The following is a 20,192-nucleotide window of genomic DNA, read 5'->3' on the forward strand; positions in this document are numbered from 1 at the left end:
ATATATATATATGGATAATATGATAGATATATGGATAATATGATATATATATATATATATGGATAATATGATATATATATATATATATGGATAATATGATATATATGGATAATATGATATATATGGATAATATGATATATATATATATATAATAATATATATATATATGAATATATGGATAATATGATATATATATATATGGATAATATGATATATATATGAATATATGGATAATATGATATATATGGATAATATGATATATATATATATGGATAATGTGATATATATATATATGGATAATATGATATATATATATATGAATAATATGATATATATATATATATGAATAATATGATATATATATATATATATGATAATATGATATATATATATATATATATATGGATAATATGATATATATATATATGGATAATATTATTTTATATGGATAATATGAACATGAGAACGTAGGCTACTCTGTTTTTTACGAGGCAAAACAGGAGAAAAATTGAAACAAGTCCTTTCTGGTCACTAATCTGGATATGTGCACATGCCTTTGCATGCCAGTGGTGATGACTGGTGATTGGTCAACAGTCAAGATGTGCAACTTTTTGGGTTCTGAAGTACAGATGAGATGTTTTTGAGTCAAGAGTTTTGTGTAATGGCGTAGGCCTATGTTATTGGCCAGATCAATGGTATAAGAACGAAAAACAAATGGCAAGCTATGTGTAGTCTATTAAAATATGTATGAAAAATATATATACAGTGGATTCGTAAGGTATTCAGAGGCCTTAACTTTTTCCACATTTTGTTACATTACAGCCTTATTCTAAAATTGATTAAATACATTTTCCTCATCAATCTACACACAAAACCCCATAATGACAAAGCAAAAAACGGTTTTTAGAATTTTTTGCAAACGTATAAAAAAATTTAAAACAGAATGAACCTATTTACATTAGTATTCAGACCCTTTGCTATGAGACTCGAAATTGATCTCAGGTGCATCCTGTTTCTATTGATCATCCTTCAGATATTTACATTTACATTTAAGTCATTTAGCAGACGCTCTTATCCAGAGCGACTTACAAATTGGTGCATTCACCTTATGACCTCCAGTGGAACAGTAGTGCATCTAAATCTTTTCAGGGGGAGGGGGGGTGAGAGGGATTACTTTATCCAGATGTTTCTACAACTTGATTGGAGTCCACCTGTGGTAAATTCAATTGATTGGACATGATTTGGAAAGGCACACACCTGTCTTTATAAAGGTCCCACAGTTGACAGTGCATGTCAGAGCAAAAAACAAGTCATGAGGTTGAAGGAATTGTCCGTAGAGCGCCGAGACAGAATTGTGTCGAGGTACAGATCTAGGGAAGGGTACCAAAATATGTCTTCAGCATTGAAGGTCCCCAAGAACACAGTGGCCTCCGTCATTCTTAAATGGAAGAGGTTTGGAACCACCAAGACTCTTCCTAGAGCTGGCTGCCCGGCCAAACTGATGGTCACTCTGTCAGAGCTCCAGAGTTCCTCTGTGGAGATGGGAGAACCTTCCAGAAGGACAACCATCTCTGCAGCACTCCACCAACCAGACTGAAGCCACTCCTCAGTAAAAGGCACATAACAGCCCGCTTGGAGTTTGCCAAAAGGCACCTAAAGGACTCTCAGACAGTGAGAAACAAGGTTCTCTGGTCTGATGAAACCAAGATTAAACTCTTTGGCCTGAATGCCAAGCGTCATGTCTGGAGAAAACCTGGCACCATCCCTACGGTGAAGCATGGTGGAGGCACCATCCCTATGATGAAGCATGGTGGTGGCAGCATCATGCTGTGGGGATGTTTTCAGCGGCAGGGATTGGGAGACTAGTCAGGATTCAGGGAAAGATGAACGGAGCAAAGTAGAAAGAAATTCTTGACGAAAACCTGCTCCAGTGATCAGGACCTCAGACTGTGGTGAAGGTTCACCTTCCAACAGGACAACAACCCTAAGCACACAGCCAAGACAATGCAGGAGTGACCTCAGGACAAGTCTCTGAATGTCCTTGAGTGGCCCAGCCAGAGCCCAGACTTGAACCCGATCAAACATCTCTGGAGAGACCTGAAAATAGCTGGGCAGCGATGCTCCCCATCCAACCTGACAGAGCTTGAGAGGATCTGCAGAGAAGAATGGGAGAAACTCCCCAAATACAGGTGTGCCAAGTTTGTAGTGTCATACCCAAGAAGACTTGAGGCTGTAATCACTGCCAAAAGGTTATTCAACCAAGTACTGCCTGAATACTTATGTAAATGTGATATTTTTTTAATACATTTGAAAAAAATGATAAAAAACTGTTTTTGTTTTGTCATTATGGGGTATTGTGTGTAGATTGCCAGGCGGCAGGGTAGCCTAGTAGGCGGCAGGGTAGCCTAGTAGGCGGCAGGGTAGCCTAGTAGGCGGCAGGGTAGCCTAGGGCGGCAGGGCCTAGCCGGCAGGCAGCCTAGGGCGGCAGGGCAGCCTAGGGCGGCAGGCAGCCTAGGGCGGCAGCCTAGGCGGCAGGCAGGGTAGCCTAGGCGGCAGGGTAGCCTAGGCGGCAGGGTAGCCTAGGCGGCAGGGTAGCCTAGGCGGCAGGGTAGCCTAGGCGGCAGGGTAGCCTAGGCGGCAGGGCGTTGGACTAGTAACCAGAAGCTTGCAAGTTCAAAACCCCAAGCTGACAAGGTACAAATCTGTCGTTCTGCCCCTGAACAGACAGTTAACCCACTGTTACCAGGCCGTCATTGAAAATAAGAATTTGTTCTTAACTGACTTGCCTAGTTAAATAAAGGTAAAATAAAAAGATGGATGAAAGGGGAAAAAACGATTTAATCAATTTTAGAATTTTAGAATGTGTAAAAAGTGAAGGGGTCTGAACAGTTTCTGTATCTCAGTTCTCGTTTATTCCTCGTGTCGTTAGGTTTCTATTTACTTCTCTCTGCGTTGTTGATTTTAATCCCTCATATTAAACACCAACTACGTTGATATTTTATACCATCATGTTTTACACTTTTATTTGTTTAAAAAAAAAACTGTATTTGCTTATTTTATATATTTTCAATGTGAAAAGGCCAGAGGTCATCTGTGATCATTGGAAAGTCTTCAAAAAGGCCAGCAGATGTCATCTGATAAAAGACCTGAAAAGATTCTGCTAGTTAACTGGTACTTAGAAAATGTCCACTATTACTTTGCAGTAATATACCCTCTCTGTCCAGTAATATACTATCAAACAAGCTAAGCGTCAGTACAGAGACAAAGTAGAATCTCAATTCAACGGCTCAGACACAAGAGGCATGTGGCAGGGTCTACAGTCAATCACGGACTACAAGAAGAAATCCAGCCCAGTCACGGACCAGGATGTCTTGCTCCCAGGCAGACTAAATAACCTTTTTGCCCGCTTTCAGTACAATACAGTGCCACTGACACGGCCTGCAACGAAAACATGCGGACTCTCCTTCACTGCAGCCGAGGTGAGTAAGACATTTAAACGTGTTAACCCTCGCAAGGCTGCAGGTCCAGACGGCATCCCCAGCCGTGCCCTCAGAGCATGCGCAGACCAGCTGGCCGGTGTGTTTACGGACATATTCAATCAATCCCTATACCAGTCTGCTGTTCCCACATGCTTCAAGAGGGCCACCATTGTTCCTGTTCCCAAGAAAGCTAAGGTAACTGAGCTAAACGACTACCGCCCCGTAGCACTCACTTCCGTCATCATGAAGTGCTTTGAGAGACTAGTCAAGGACCATATCACCTCCACCCTACCTGACACCCTAGACCCACTCCAATTTGCTTACCGCCCAAATAGGTCCACAGACGATGCAATCTCAACCACACTGCACACTGCCCTAACCCATCTGGACAAGAGGAATACCTATGTGAGAATGCTGTTCATCGACTACAGCTCGGCATTCAACACCATAGTACCCTCCAAGCTCGTCATCAAGCTCGAGACCCTGGGTCTCGACCCCGCCCTGTGCAACTGGGTACTGGACTTCCTGACGGGCCGCCCCCAGGTGGTGAGGGTAGGCAACAACATCTCCTCCCCGCTGATCCTCAACACTGGGGCCCCACAAGGGTGCGTTCTGAGCCCTCTCCTGTACTCCCTGTTCACCCACGACTGCGTGGCCACGCACGCCTCCAACTCAATCATCAAGTTTGCGGACGACACAACAGTGGTAGGCTTGATTACCAACAACGACGAGGCGGCCTACAGGGAGGAGGTGAGGGCCCTCGGAGTGTGGTGTCAGGAAAATAACCTCACACTCAACGTCAACAAAACTAAGGAGATGATTGTGGACTTCAGGAAACAGCAGAGGGAACACCCCCCTATCCACATCGATGGAACAGTAGTGGAGAGGGTAGCAAGTTTTAAGTTCCTCGGCATACACATCACAGACAAACTGAATTGGTCCACTCACACAGACAGCATCGTGAAGAAGGCGCAGCAGCGCCTCTTCAACCTCAGGAGGCTGAAGAAATTTGGCTTGTCACCAAAAGCACTCACAAACTTCTACAGATGCACAATCGAGAGCATCCTGGCGGGCTGTATCACCGCCTGGTACAGCAACTGCTCCGCCCTCAACCGTAAGGCTCTCCAGAGGGTAGTGAGGTCTGCACAACGCATCACCGGGGGCAAACTACCTGCCCTCCAGGGCACCTACACCACCCAATGTTACAGGAAGGCCATAAAGATCATCAAGGACAACAACCACCTGAGCCACTGCCTGTTCACCCCGCTATCATCCAGAAGGGGAGGTCAGTACAGGTGCATCAAAGCTGGGACCGAGAGACTGAAAAACAGCTTCTATCTCAAGGCCATCAGACTGTTAAACAGCCACCACTAACATTGAGTGGCTGCTGCCAACACACTGACACTGACACTGACTCAACTCCAGCCACTTTAATAATGGGAATTGATGGGAAATGATGTAAATATATCACTAGCCACTTTAAACAATTGCTACCTTATATAATGTTACTTACCCTACATTATTCATCTCATATGCATACGTATATACTGTACTCTATATCATCGACTGCATCCTTATGTAATACATGTATCACTAGCCACTTTAACTATGCCACTTTGTTTACATACTCATCTCATATGTATATACTATACTCGATACCATCTACTGTATCTTGACTATGCTGCTCTGTACCATCACTCATTCATATATCCTTATGTACATATTCTTTATCCCCTTACACTGTGTATAAGACAGTAGTTTTGGAATTGTTAGTTAGATTACTTGTTGCTTATTACTGCATTGTCGGAACTAGAAGCACAAGCATTTCGCTACACTCGCACTAACATCTGCTAACCATGTGTATGTGACAAATACAATTTGATTTGATTTGATTTGATACCCTCCCTGTACAGTAATATACCCTCCCTGTCCAGTAATATACCCTCCCTGTCCAGTAATATACCCTCTCTGTCCAGTAATATACCCTCTCTGTCCAGTAATACACCCTCCCTGTCCAGTAATATACCCTCTCTGTCCAGTAATACACCCTCCCTGTCCAGTAATACACCCTCTCTGTACAGTAGTATACCCTCTCTGTACAGTAATACACCCTCTCTGTCCAGTAATATACCCTCCCTGTCCAGTAATACACCCTCCCTGTCCAGTAATATACCCTCCCTGTCCAGTAATATACCCTCTCTGTACAGTAATATACCCTCTCTGTACAGTAATATACCCTCTCTGTACAGTAATATACCCTCTCTGTACAGTAATATACCCTCCCTGTCCAGTAATACACCCTCTCTGTACAGTAATATACCCTCCTGTACAGTAATATACCCTCTCTGTACAGTAATACACCCTCTCTGTACAATAATATACCCTCTCTGTACCTGTCCAGTAATATACCCTCTCTGTACAGTAATACACCCTCTCTGTACAGTAGTATACCCTCTCTGTACAGTAATATACCCTCTCTGTACAGTAATACACCCTCTCTGTACAGTAATACACCCTCTCTGTACAGTAATACACCCTCTCTGTCCAATAATATACCCTCTCTGTACAGTAATACACCCTCCCTGTACAGTAATACACCCTCTCTGTCCAATAATATACCCTCTCTGTACAAGCCTAACCTCACCTCAAGTTTGTGATGTACAATATGTGTATCAGTGTGTGAATGTGCACCTGTGAAATGTGCCTTCGGAAAAAAACGTCCTCACTTTGTCTTACCTTTACACACACACATACACAGTCTCTCTCTATCTCGCTAACACACACACACACACACACGTTCTCACACGTTCTCTCACAGTGCCCTCTTTGTTCTGGGGTATCCGTTTTGGAAGGGATTTCTGTCAGCGGGGTATTAGATAAGTGCTGCTGAAACTCACAGGCAGATTAACATTGTCCCATTACTGAGACCCATGGGCTCTCATCCCCTGTGTGTGCGTGTGTGTGCGTGCGTGTGTGCGTGCGTGTGTGTGTGCGAGTGTGTGCGTGCGTGCGTGCGTGCGTGCGTGTGTGTGTTTGCTCCTATCCACTCAGAAAGGAACGGCCAGGAAGGAGTTAATTGAACATGACAATCACCTGTTCACAGATCACATACTCATCGTTAATGATAATACTTATTAAAGTCTCAGCCGGTGAGATTTAAGACATATGTTTGACCCAGCCGTCCAATAATCCCCAGGTGTAGGGAGGTATTACTATATCTTGTTAAGGTGCACAGCAGAATTATTTATCCACTTCGTAATCAATGGTAGTGTTGTAACTTGGTAACGTATAAATTCAGTAGTGTTGTGTTCATTAGGGCATAAAAGATATATAGCTATGAAAAACAAGCGTTTCTCATTGGTCATGTTCAGGACAGGTGGTACCTTTTGTAGTAGCTCGTCAGTCTTGTTTCTTCAGTTTCGTACCAATATACAGCCCAGCTCTGCAGTAGGAAGTGTCCGCTAGTGGTCAGGTCAGACAGCGTGGTTAATGTTCTTCCGTTTCGTGCCAATATACAGCCCAGCTCTGCAGTAGGAAGTGTCCGCTAGTGGTCAGGTCAGAGGTTAATGTTCTTCCGTTTCGTACCAATATACAGCCCAGCTCTGCAGTAGGAAGTGTCCGCTAGTGGTCAGGTCAGAGGTTAATGTTCTTCCGTTTTGTACCAATATACAGCCCAGCTCTGCAGTAGGAAGTGTCCGCTAGTGGTCAGGTCAGACAGCGTGGTTAATGTTCTTCCGTTTCGTGCCAATATACAGCCCAGCTCTGCAGTAGGAAGTGTCCGCTAGTGGTCAGGTCAGACAGCGTGGTTAATGTTCTTCCATTTCGTGCCAATATACAGCCCAGCTCTGCAGTAGGAAGTGTCCGCTAGTGGTCAGGTCAGAGGTTAATGTTCTTCCGTTTCGTACCAATATACAGCCCAGCTCTGCAGTAGGAAGTGTCCGCTAGTGGTCAGGTCAGAGGTTAATGTTCTTCCGTTTACCCCTCCCTGTACAATACCAATATACAGCCCAGCTCTGCAGTAGGAAGTGTCCGCTAGTGGTCAGGTCAGAGGTTAATGTTCTTCCGTTTCGTACCAATATACAGCCCAGCTCTGCAGTAGGAAGTGTCCGCTAGTGGTCAGGTCAGAGGTTAATGTTCTTCTGTTTCGTACCAATATACAGCCCAGCTCTGCAGTAGGAAGTGTCCGCTAGTGGTCAGGTCAGAGGTTAATGTTCTTCCGTTTCGTACCAATATACAGCCCAGCTCTGCAGTAGGAAGTGTCCGCTAGTGGTCAGGTCAGAGGTTAATGTTCTTCCGTTTCGTACCAATATACAGCCCAGCTCTGCAGTAGGAAGTGTCCGCTAGTGGTCAGGTCAGAGGTTAATGTTGTGTGTGAACAGTAACCCGTTGTTTATCTGTGGCAGTAGTTCTCAAAGTGGGGGGGTCACGAGAAGAGTTTGGGGGAAACGGAATAATATATATACAATTGCATTCAGAAAGTTTTCAAACCCCCCTTGACTTTTTTTCCACAATTTGTTACGCTAAAGACATTTTCTAAAATGTATTAAAAAAAATTGTTTTGTTTTTTTCTCTCATCAATCTACACAAAATACCACATAATGACAAAGCAAAAAGCAGGTTTTTAGAAATTTTTGCAAATGTATAAAAAAATACAAAAGCTGAAATATCAAATTTCAGTAAGTATTCAGAACCTTTCCTTTCCTTGGTTGAAGCACCTTTGACAGCGATTACAGACTTGAGTCTTCTTGGGTATGAGGCTACAAGCTTGGCACACCTGTATTTGGGGAGTTTCTCCCATTCTTCTCTGCAGTTTCTCTCTAGCTCTGTCAGGTTGGATGTGGAGTGTCACTGCACAGCTATTTTCAGGTCTCTCCAGAGATGTTTGATGGGGTTCAAGTCCGGGCTCTGGCTGGGCCACTCAAGGACATTCAGAGACTTGTTCTGAAGCCACTCCTGCATTGTCTTGGCTGTGTGATTAGGGTTGTTGTCCTGTTGGAAGGTGAACCTTCGCCACAGTCTGAAGCCCGGAGCGTTCTGGAGGAGATTTTCATCAAGGATCTCTCTGTACTCTGCTCCATTCATCTTTCCCTCAAACATGACTAGTCTCCCAGTCCCTGCCTCTGAAAAAAATCCCCACAGCATAATGCTGCCTCCACCATGCTTCACCGTAGGGATGGCGCCAGGTTTCCTCCAGTATCTGTTAGTATCATTCAGGCCAAAGAGTTCAATCTTGGTTTCATCAAACCAGAAAATATTGTGTCTCATGGTCTGAGAGTCTTTAGGTGCCTTTTGGCAAACTCCAAGCGGGCTGTCATGTGCCTTTTACTGAGGATTGGCTTCAGTCTGGCCACTCTATCATAAAGGCCTGATTGGTGGAGTGCTGCAGAGATGGTTGTCCTTCTGGAAGGTTCTCCCATCTCCACAGAGGAACTCTGGAGCTCTGACAGAGTGACCATCGGGTTCTTGGTTACCTGCCTGACCAAGGCCCTTCTCCCCCGATTGTTCAGTTTGGCTGGGAGGCCAGCTTTAGGAAGAGTCTTGGTAGTTCCAAACTTCCTTCGACCTCATGGCTTGGCTTGGTTTTGCTCTGACACGCATGTCTGGGTGGTTCCAAACTTCTTCCAAACTTCTTCCATTTAAGAATGTCACTGTGTTCTTGTTCTTCAATGCTGCAGATTTGTTTTGGTACTCGTCCCCAGATCTGTGCCTCGACACAATTCTGTCTCCGAGCTCTACGGACAATTCCTTCAACCTCATGGCTTGTTTTTTTGCTCTGACATGCACTGTCAACTGTGAACAAGAACATCTGAAGGATGATCAATAGAAACAGGATGCACCTGAGCTCAATTTCAAGTCTCATAGCAAAGGCTCTGAATAAATGAAGGTATGGAGGGATGGGATGGGATGGGGGGAGGGGTAAGTGGTGAAGGGTTAATGGTGAAGCATCTCCAGTTCTTCCTGTTCTGTTGAGAATGTAGCAAGGCTACAGCTTGGGTTGTATCTCTGTGCTTTACTGGATCTGCAAACATACATCAACGTTCTGAGGTCTCAACACAACCTTTTCTTTTTTTTCCAAATAAGTTTCAATGTACAAATTGTTTTCGTTAGCTGTTGTTTTTTTATTTTTTTTTATTTATAAACACAGAAAAGTTCTAACAGAAGTATCAGGATATTATTGCAATAGATATTTGAATATTAAAATGATATATTCATATTTATTATAATAAATGCATATTTAAACATCTGACCAACTTGTGTTATAGTGTGGAGTGTGTAACACTACTGTCTTCTCTCTCTCTCTGTCTCTCGCTGTCTCTCTCTCTCTCTGTCTCTCTCTCTCTCATCTCTCTCTCTCTCTCTCTCTCTCTCTCTCTCTCTCATATCTCTCTCATCTCTCTCTCTCTCTCTCTCAGGTCCTGTGTGCACGCTACAAACGTAGACATACTATCGACCAGCCAGGAGACTCTGCCTCCTCGCCGCTGCCCACTGACCCAGCCATGACTCTGCCCTCAGCGGGCACATATGGCCGGGGACCTGCCTCCTACAGGAACCGGCGCTACCACCGTACCTCGTCCCGCTCCCGGACCCAAACCCTGCCCCTGCCACAGACCCAGAACCAGACCCAATGCAGGTCCAGCCAGGCCTCACAAACCTCCCTTTCCTTGGCCTGTGAAGAGGAGGAAATGGAGATGGGGGCTCGCTCTAAATCCTGGAGGACCGGTCGAACCCGCTCTCTGTTCTCCCTGCCCAGCCTGGCAGGGTTCACCGGCTCTCGCTCCCGCTCTGCCGGGTCCTCCCCCGGTACCTCACCCAGCCCTACCAACCACAGAAGCCACTCCCACTCCCTTAGCTCCTCCCTGGTCCCGCCCTTCCGTCTCAACGTGGATGCTCTGATTGGTGCGGAGGAGACGGATGTGGACACAGGGATTAAAGTGGATGCAGGCAGCATTGTTGACCTGTCTGTAGTGTCTGCATACTCTAGGAGTCGCAGACCCACGCCACCACGCCCTCTCTCTGCACCTCCGCGGGACCCAACCTCCTCCCCATCCCACGCCAACGTCAAGCCCAAGGCGTCAACGCTAGGCCGCCCTCCTGTTCCCATGAGAACCAGCAGCCTGGCCTCCTCCAATAGCATACCTTCCACCCTGCAGCGGCCACGCCCCAACAGCGCTTTCTTGCCCCTGAGTGGCCAGCCTTCCCTGAGGGATCCCATCACGCGCAGCCAATTGGACAGCTCTAACAGCATTATTGGGGTGGTGTCTCAGAACAGGTCTGGCAAGGAGGTCGGGGTGGAGGACGACGACCAGGAGTTCTATATCTGACCAGTTAGTGGCGCTAGAGAGACACTCCAGCCAGCAGGAAGGGACAGGGACACTGAGTGACAACACAGCTCTTTTCTGCTCTGCCACCTGGGGGCTGGTTTAAGTCAGTGCAGAGGACAGTACAGTGGCTGTAGATAGACGCTTCATTCAACTTCTTCATGAAATCTTTCTCACTTTGTGTTTCTACATAGTTTCTAACTAGATGTTTGTGCTACTTGTTATTTAATCAAGTTGTGGTATAAATGTGTAGCGCTTACTGAGATGGCTTAAAAACGCATTGCAGACTACTCATATTTAAAACAGAGATGAAACCAGACCTATTGGACATAAATTAGATTTAAAACAGAGATGGTATGAAACTATTGGACATAAATTAGATTTAAAACAGAGATGTTATGACACCAGACCTATTGGACATAAATTAGATTTAAAACAGAGATGGTATGAAACTATTGGACATAAATTAGATTTAAAACAGAGATGGTATGAAACCAGACCGATTGGACATAAATTAGATTTAAAACAGAGATGTTATGAAACTATTGGACATAAATTAGATTTAAAACAGAGATGTTATGAAACTATTGGACATAAATTAGATTTAAAACAGAGATGTTATGAAACTATTGGACATAGTTCTAACAGGACACGGCAGCTATACGACAGTGGAGTTTCTGGCTCTATCTCAATTCAACTATCCTTGATTCCTCTCTCCTCACCTCCTTCTCAACGGTATTGGAAGAGAAGGGCCAAGGTTCTTCTCCAATCCGTTTAGCGAAAAGAAACTTGAGGAGAGAGGATGTGAGGAATCGAGGAAACCACCAAATGAGAAAAGTACCCCTGATTCTGACACTTTTGGTGCAGTGGGTCCCTCTGGTGGTGATATTGTAATTGACGGCTAAACAGAATCTAGTTTAAAGTAGTAGTAGTCGGTAATATGGAATGCTTTTGATTTTAACTGATTATTTCTATGTTCACCAAACTTTTTAATATTGATTAAAACATCAGATTATGTATGAATTAATAAAAATAAATACAAAAATGAATGATTTTATGTGAACAGGGTCCCTTTAAGGTGATATAACAGTGAGGCTGTGTGAACAACACACAATACAGCCTGTACTGTATTAAGGTAAGGGATGGTTTTAACACGCACTCAGTATGACTTAAAGACAAAGGCTTGTTTTAGCTAAAATTACACTGCAACATGTTGGCTCTCAGTGTTGGCTGGTCCCTGTGAGGACTTTACCAGGTGTGACTCTCCTTAAGCGGCCGATGAGCCTGAACAGAGGAAATCCCACATTGCCTTTCTTCATATGGACATCATGGCGAGGTCTCCGTGAGCTCTGCAGAGGTGATGTCATCGCTGGCCAATCAGAAAAGACAGTTGTGTAATCCATTGTTCCACGGTTCAGGTTATCCATAGTGTCTCAGGTTTTGTTGTGTGTTTCTCTGTGTCTCTGTTTGTCTGTGTGTGTTTGTTTCTTTCTGTGTGTGTGTTATTTAATTTTTTAAATTGTGTGTTTGTATCTGTGTGTGTGTGTCAAATCAAATCACATACACATGGTTAGCAGATGTTATTGCGAGTGTAGCGAAATGCTTGTGCTTCAAGATCCGACAGTGCAGCACTATCGAACAGGTAATATCTAACAACTCCACAACAAAACCTAATTTCTAACCAATTCCACAACAAAACCTAATTTCTAACCAATTCCACAACAAAACCTCATTTCTAACCAATTCCACAACAAAACCTCATTTCTAACCAATTCCACAACAAAACCTCATTTCTAACCAATTCCACAACAAAACCTAATTTCTAACCAATTCCACAACAAAACCTAATTTCTAACCAATTCCACAACAAAACCTAATATCTAACAACTCCACAACAAAACCTAATTTCTAACCAATTCCACAACAAAACCTAATATCTAACAACTCCACAACAAAACCTCATTTCTAACCAATTCCACAACAAAACCTAATTTCTAACCAATTCCACAACAAAACCTAATACACACAATCTAGTAAATGAGATGGGATGAGACTATAGAAGTATAAATATATGGATAAGCAGTGACAGAACAGCTAAGATGCAATAGATAGTAAAGAATAGATATTGAAGGATACAGTGTACAGTATATACATGTAATATGAGACATGTAATATGAGACATGTAATATGAGACATGTAATATGAGACATGTAATATGAGACATGTAAACATTATTAAAGTGACATTATTACATAACATAAATATATAAAACTGTATTTTTTTGTGAAGAATCAACAACAAGTGGGACACAATCATGAAGCGGAACGACATTTATTGGATATTTCAAACTTTTTTAACAAACTGAAAAATTGGGCGTGTAAAATTATTCAGCCCCCTTTAAGTTAATACTTTGTAGCGCCACCTTTTGCTGCGATTACAGCTGTAAGTCGCTTGGGGTATGTCTCTATCAGTTTTGCACATCGAGAGTTGAAGCTCGCATCCGCTACAAGACCATGGTGCTTGCCTACGGAGCTGTGAGGGGAACGGCACCTCAGTACCTCCAGGCTCTGATCAGGCCCTACACCCAAACAAGGGCACTGCGTTCATCCACCTCTGGCCTGCTCGCCTCCCTACCACTGAGGAAGTACAGTTCCCGCTCAGCCCAGTCAAAACTGTTCGCTGCTCTGGCCCCCCAATGGTGGAACAAACTCCCTCACGACGCCAGGACAGCGGAGTCAATCACCACCTTCCGGAGACACCTGAAACCCCACCTCTTTAAGGAATACCTAGGATAGGATAAAGTAATCCCTCTCACCCCCCATCCCCCTGAAAATATTTAGATGCACTACTGTTCCACTGGAGGTCATAAGGTGAATGCACCAATGTGTAAGTCGCTCTGGATAAGAGCGTCTGCTAAATGACTTAAATGTAAATGTAATGTAAATGACAAAATACAGTTTTATATCTTTATGTTTGAAGCCTGAAATGTGGCAAAAGGTCGCAAAGTTCAAGGGGGCCGAAAACTTTCGCAAGGCACTGTACATGTAATATGAGACATGTAAACATTCTTAGAGTGGCATTATTAAAGTGGCCAGTGTTCCATTTATTAAAGTGGCCAATGATATCAATTCTGTAGGTAAGCAGCCGCCTCTCTGTGCTACTGGTGGCTGTTTAACAGTCTGATGGACTTGAGATAGAAGCTGTTTTTCAATCTCTCATTCCCAGCTCTGATGCATCTATACTGACCTTGCCTTCTGGATGATAGCGGTTTGAACAGACAGTGGCTCGGGTGGTTGTTGTCCTTGATGATCTTTATGGCCTTCCTGTGACATCGGGTGGTAGACATGTAGGTGTCCTGGAGGGCAGGTAGTTTGCCCCCGGTGATGCGTTGTGCAGACCTCACTACCCTCTGGAGAGCCTTGCTGTTGTGGGTGGAGCAGTTGCCGTACCAGGCGGTGATACAGCCCAACAGGATGATCTCGATGGTGCATCTGTAAAAGTTTGTGAGTGTTTTCAGTGATAAGCCCAGTTTTCGGGAACAAGCCTCCTGAGGTTGAAGAGGCGCTGTTGCGCCTTCTTCACCACACTGCCTGTGTGGGTGGACCATTTCAGTTTGTCGGTGATGTGTACGCCGGGGGACTTAACTTTCCACCTTCTCAAATACTGTGGATAGGAGGGTGCTCCCTCTGCTGTTTCCTGAAGTCCACGATCATCTCCTTTGTTTTGTTGACGTTGAGTGTGAGGTTATTTTTCTGACACCACACTCCGAGGGCCCTCACCTCCTCCCTGTAGGCCGTCTCGTCGTTGTTGGTAATCAAGCCTACCACTGTAGTGTCGTCTGCAAACTTGATGATTGAGTTGGAGGTGTGCATGGCCATGCAGTCATTGGGTGAAAAGGGAGTACAGGAGAGGGCTGAGAACGGACCCTTGTGGGGCCCCAGTGTTGAGAATCAGCGGAGTGGAGATGTTGTTACTTACACTCACCACCTGGGGACGGCCCGTCAGAAAGTCCAGGACCCAGTTGTACAGGGCGGGGTTGAGACTCAGGGTCTCAAGCTTAGTGATGAACTTGGAGTTTGGAGGGTACTATGGTGTTGAATGCTTAGCTGTAGTCAATAAACAGCGTTCTTACATAGGTATTCCTCTTGTCCAGATGGGATAGGGCAGTGTGCCGTGTGATGGTGATTGCGTCGTCTGTGGATCTATTGGGTCAGTAAGAAAATTGGACTGGGTCTAGGGTGTCAGGTAGGGTGGAGGTGATATGATCCTTGACTAGTCTCTCAAAGCACTTCATGATGACAGCTGTTTCTCTCTCTGTGTGGGTGCGTTTTAGTGTGTGTGTGTGTGTGCATGTGTGCCCGCAAGCCATCATAATCACATTCATCACCTTTGGCTGTTTTAATCAAGACTGATTCAAGTAGGGGAAAAAATGCTTCTGATGATGAACACTTCAATCGTCAATCAGCCAATCAGCCACTGAGTTCAGCCCACCAGCCACTGAGTTCAGCCCCCCAGCCACTGAGTTCAGCCCCCCAGCCACTGAGTTCAGCCAATCAGCCACTGAGTACAGCCCACAAGCCACTGAGTTCAGCCAATCAGCCACTGAGTTCAGCCCCCCAGCCACTGAGTTCAGCCCGCCAGCCACTGAGTTCAGCCCACCAGCCACTGAGTTCAGCCCCCCAGCCACTGAGTCCAGCCCCCCAGCCACTGAGTTCAGCCAATCAGCCACTGAGTTCAGCCCACCAGCCACTGAATTCAGCCCCCCAGCCACTGAGTTCAGCCCCCCAGCCACTGAGTTCAGCCCACCAGCCACTGAGTTCAGCCAATCAGCCACTGAGTTCAGCCTACAGCCACTGAGTTCAGCCTACAGCCACTGAGTTCAGCCCACAGCCACTGAGTTCAGCCCACCAGCCACTGAGTTCAGCCCCCAGCCACTGAGTTCAGCCAATCAGCCACTGAGTTCAGCCAATCAGCCACTGAGTTCAGCCCCCTAGCCACTGAGTTCAGCCCACCAGCCACTGAGTTCAGCCAATCAGCCACTGAGTTCAGCCAATCAGCCACTGAGTTCAGCCCCCCAGCCACTGAGTTCAGCCCCCCAGCCACTGAGTTCAGCCCCCCAGCCACTGAGTTCAGCCCGCCAGCCACTGAGTTCAGCCAATCAGCCACTGAGTTCAGCCAATCAGCCACTGAGTTCAGCCCCCCAGCCACTGAGTTCAGCCCCCCAGCCACTGAGTTCAGCCCGCCAGCCCAACTCACGTAGACCACGGGACTTGATTAAGATAAATAAAACAATCAGTCACCAAACATTTCAACTCCTCCAAGCCTGTCCTGCTCTACCTGCAGTGTTGCAGATTGTCTAGCCCCGAAGAGATACTTAAAAAAAGTGCTTTCCTTCCTTTCTTCCTTGATATATGGCTAAGGACAGGAAAAAGTACAAGAAGACCCATCAATCAAGCAAAGGGACAATATAGGAGCACGGTTGAATGGTATTACACAGGCTCTGACACCCGCCACAAGTGGCAGGGGGCTACAGTCCTTTACGGATTAGAAAGGAAAACCCAGCCGTGACCTGCCCAACGATGCCTCTCTACCAGACCAACTCAATGCATTTTACATCCGACAAAAACAACACAGAGTTGTGCATGAGGGAACCCGCTGACCCAGAGGACTGTGGCAGGGGGCTACAGTCCATTACGGATTAGAAAGGAAAACCCAGCCGTGACCTGCCCAACGATGCCTCTCTACCAGACCAACTCAATGCATTTTACATCCGACAAAAACAACACAGAGTTGTGCATGAGGGAACCCGCTGACCCAGAGGACTGTGGCAGGGGGCTACAGTCCATTACGGATTAGAAAGGAAAACCCAGCCGTGACCTGCCCAACGATGCCTCTCTACCAGACCAACTCAATGCATTTTACATCCGACAAAAACAACACAGAGTTGTGCATGAGGGAACCCGCTGACCCAGAGGACTGTGGCAGGGGGCTACAGTCCATTACGGATTAGAAAGGAAAACCCAGCCGTGACCTGCCCAACGATGCCTCTCTACCAGACCAACTCAATGCATTTTATCCATGTTTCAACAAAAGAAACAACACAGAACCGTGCATGAGGGCCCCTGCTGACCTAGAGAACCTGGGTGATCTCGCTATCCGAGGCCGACCTGAGTAAGGTTTTTAATCAGGTCAACACTCGTAAAAGCCTCATGGCCGGACGGTATTTCAGGGTGTGTTTTCAGAGCATGCTCAGAACAGCTGGCAGATATATACACAGTCATTTCCAACCTCTCCTTATCCCAGTCTGTAATCCCCACATCTCAAGATGACCACCATCATTCCTGTTCCTAAGAACTCTGAGGCTTCATGCCACAATGACTACCACCCTGTAGCACTCACATCTGTAATCATGAAGTGCTTTGAGAGGCTGGTTATGGCACACATTACTCCAGCATCCCAGACACCCTTGAGACCCACTCTAATTTGAATACCGCCCCAACAGATTCATAGATGACGCACTCTCAATTGCAAGCAACACTGCCCTCACCCACCTAGATAAGAGGAATACCTACGTGAGAATGCTGTTCATCGACTACAGCTCAGCGTTCAACACCATATAGTCTCCTCCAAGCTAAGGACCCTGAGACTGAACACCTCCCTCTGCAACTGGATCCTGGACTTCCTAACAGGCTGACCCCAGGTGGTGAGGGTAGGCAATGTCACCTCCACCACGCTGACCCTCAACACAAGACCCCACGACTGTGTGGTTACACACGATTCCAACATCAAGTTTGCTGACGACACGGCGGTGGTAGGGCCTGATCACCGGGACGACGAGGCAGCCTATAGGGAGGAGGTCAGAGACCAAGGAGCTGTCCTGTTAGCTGACAGGGTGGGTTTCACACAGCTGAGTACTACATCAACCTTGCCCTGTAACCAGCTACATCCTCTTGCCCCGAGCTACATTACATAGTATGCATACCAAATGGTTCCCTATTTCCTATACAGTGCACTACTTTTGACCAGAGCTCTATGGGCCTTGTTTAAAGTAGTGCACTATATAGGGAATAGGGTTCCATAGGGCTCTGGTCTAAAGTAGTGCACTATATAGGGAATAGGGTTCCATAGGGCTCTGGTCTAAAGTAGTGCACTATGTAGGGAATAGGGTGCCATAGGGCTCTGGTCTAAAGTAGTGCACTATAAAGGGAATAAGAAGCCAAGGAGCTGATCTGATGGAAATGTATTGGTCCACCAAATAAGAGTCATGAAGATGCCGTGATGACAGTGCCTCTACCCCTTCAGAAGGTTGAAAAGCGTTGGCATCAAATCCTCAAAAAAAAATTTGAACATCTTCATTCCAAAAAATCATGGGCATTAATATGGAGTTGGTCCCCCCTTTGCTGCTATAACAACCTCCACTCTTCTGGGAAGGCTTTCCACTAGATGTTGGAACATTGCTGCTATAACAGCCTCCACTCTTCTGGGAAGGCTTTCCACTAGATGTTGGAACATTGCTGCTATAACAGCCTCCACTCTTCTGGGAAGGCTTTCCACTAGATGTTGGAACATTGCTGCGGGGGACTTGCTTCCATTCAGCCACAAGAGCATTAGTGAGGTCGGGCACTGATGTTGGGCGATTAGGCCTGGCTCACAGTCGGTCTTCCAATTCATCCAAAAGGTGTTCAGTGGGGTTGAGGTCAGGGCTCTGTGCAGGCCAGTCAAGTTCTTCAGGGTGCAAGCCAGTCACCAATCTCGACAAACCATTTCAGTATTATCTTCGCTTTGTGCACTGGGGCATTCTCATACTGAAACAAGAAAAGGCCTTTCCCAAACAGTTGCCATACAGTTGGAAGCACAGAATTGTCTAGAATGTCATTGTTATGCTGTAGCGTTAAGATAACACTTCACTAGAACTAAGGGGCCTTGCCCGAACCATGAAAAACAGCCCCAAAACATTATTCCTCCTCCACCAAACTTTACAGTTGGCAATATGCATTGGGGCAGGTAGCGTTCTCCTGGCATCCGCCAAACCCATATTCATCCATCGGACTGCCAGATGGTGAAGCGTGATTCATCACTCCAGAGAATGCGTTTTCACTGCTCCAGAGTCCAATGGTGGCGAGCTTTATACCACTCCAGCCGATACTTGGCATTGCACATGGTGATCTTAGGCTTGTGTGTGGCTGCTTGGCCATGGAAACTAATTTCATGAAGCTCACGAGGAACAGTTCTTGTACTGACATTGCTTCCAGAGGCAGTTTGGAACTCTGTAGTGAGTGTTGCAACCGAGGACAGACAATTTGTATGTGCTACACGTTTCAGCCTACCTACCACTTTGCAGCTGAGCCGTTGTTGTTCCTAGATGTTTCCACTTCACAATAACAGCACTTACAGTTGACCAGGGCAGCTCTAGCAGGGCAGACATTTGACAAACTGACTTGTTGGAAAGGTGGATTCCTATGACGGTGCCACGTTGAACGTCACTGAGCTCATCAGTAAAGCCATTTGACTGCCTATATTTGTCTATGGAGAATGCTTGGCTGTGTGCCAAATGTTATGTCATCTACAGGATTTGGCTGAAATAGCCAAATCCACTCATTTGTATATATAGTGTAGCTATTCTGTATCCGGTCAAAAATCTATTACATAGACTTATCTAGATGTGGGATGCCCTCTTACCTAACTGGCCTGTGTCCCTTGCTGTGTCAGGGCTCGGCTGCCCGGGTGTGCGGGATGCATCCCCCCTCTCTCAGTGCCAGCGCCTCTGGTCTCTAATCTCGCCGGCGTGCCTGGCAGATCACTACGGCGACACCGGCTCACAGCGCTGCCGCACTCCGGGCCCACCGCGCACCGCTCCACCATGCAGCTAATCCGACCCAAAGGCCCCTGAAGCCCTGGAAATAAGCCCCAGGAGGTGAGGCACGGTGAGCTGCTCACCTCTCCACCGTCGGGGTTTTGTCTTCACGCTGTGTATATGATGTACGCTTTGTTTGGTAACGTGTGTAGCTTTTTGTGTTTTGTCTTTGGTTTGTTTTTATGTAAAGTGTGTTAATTTGAAACGTTGTAGATTCATGTTCATTGCAATGGCCAAAACACATAGCAGGTAACCTAGTGGTTAGAGTGTAGAGGCGGCAGGTAACCTAGTGGTTAGAGTGTAGGGGCGGCAGGTAACCTAGTGGTTAGAGTGTAGAGGCGGCAGGTAACCTAGTGGTTAGAGTGTAGAGGAGGCAGGTAACCTAGTGGTTAGAGTGTAGAGGCGGCAGGTAACCTAGTGGTTAGAGTGTAGAGGCGGCAGGTAACCTAGTGGTTAGAGTGTAGAGGCAGGTAACCTAGTAGTTAGAGTGTAGGGGCGGCAGGTAACCTAGTGGTTAGAGTGTAGAGGCAGGTAACCTAG

General features: G+C 46.0%; 1 protein-coding gene across 1 annotated transcript in view; it reads left to right on the forward strand.

Annotated features, from left to right (window-relative positions):
- The window catches only part of LOC115127792 (protein FAM124A), a 103,965-nt gene extending 90,905 nt beyond the window's left edge, over positions 1–13,060 (forward strand). The window contains exon 4 of the mRNA XM_065019592.1: positions 9,893–13,060. Coding sequence (XP_064875664.1) covers positions 9,893–10,801 — 909 coding nt within the window. The 3' untranslated portion in view covers positions 10,802–13,060. The remainder of the gene's footprint in view (positions 1–9,892) is intronic.
- Positions 13,061–20,192: the final 7,132 nt, after the last annotated feature.

This window comes from Oncorhynchus nerka, linkage group LG1 (assembly GCF_034236695.1).
Source record: "Oncorhynchus nerka isolate Pitt River linkage group LG1, Oner_Uvic_2.0, whole genome shotgun sequence".
Lineage (NCBI taxonomy): Eukaryota > Metazoa > Chordata > Actinopteri > Salmoniformes > Salmonidae > Oncorhynchus > Oncorhynchus nerka.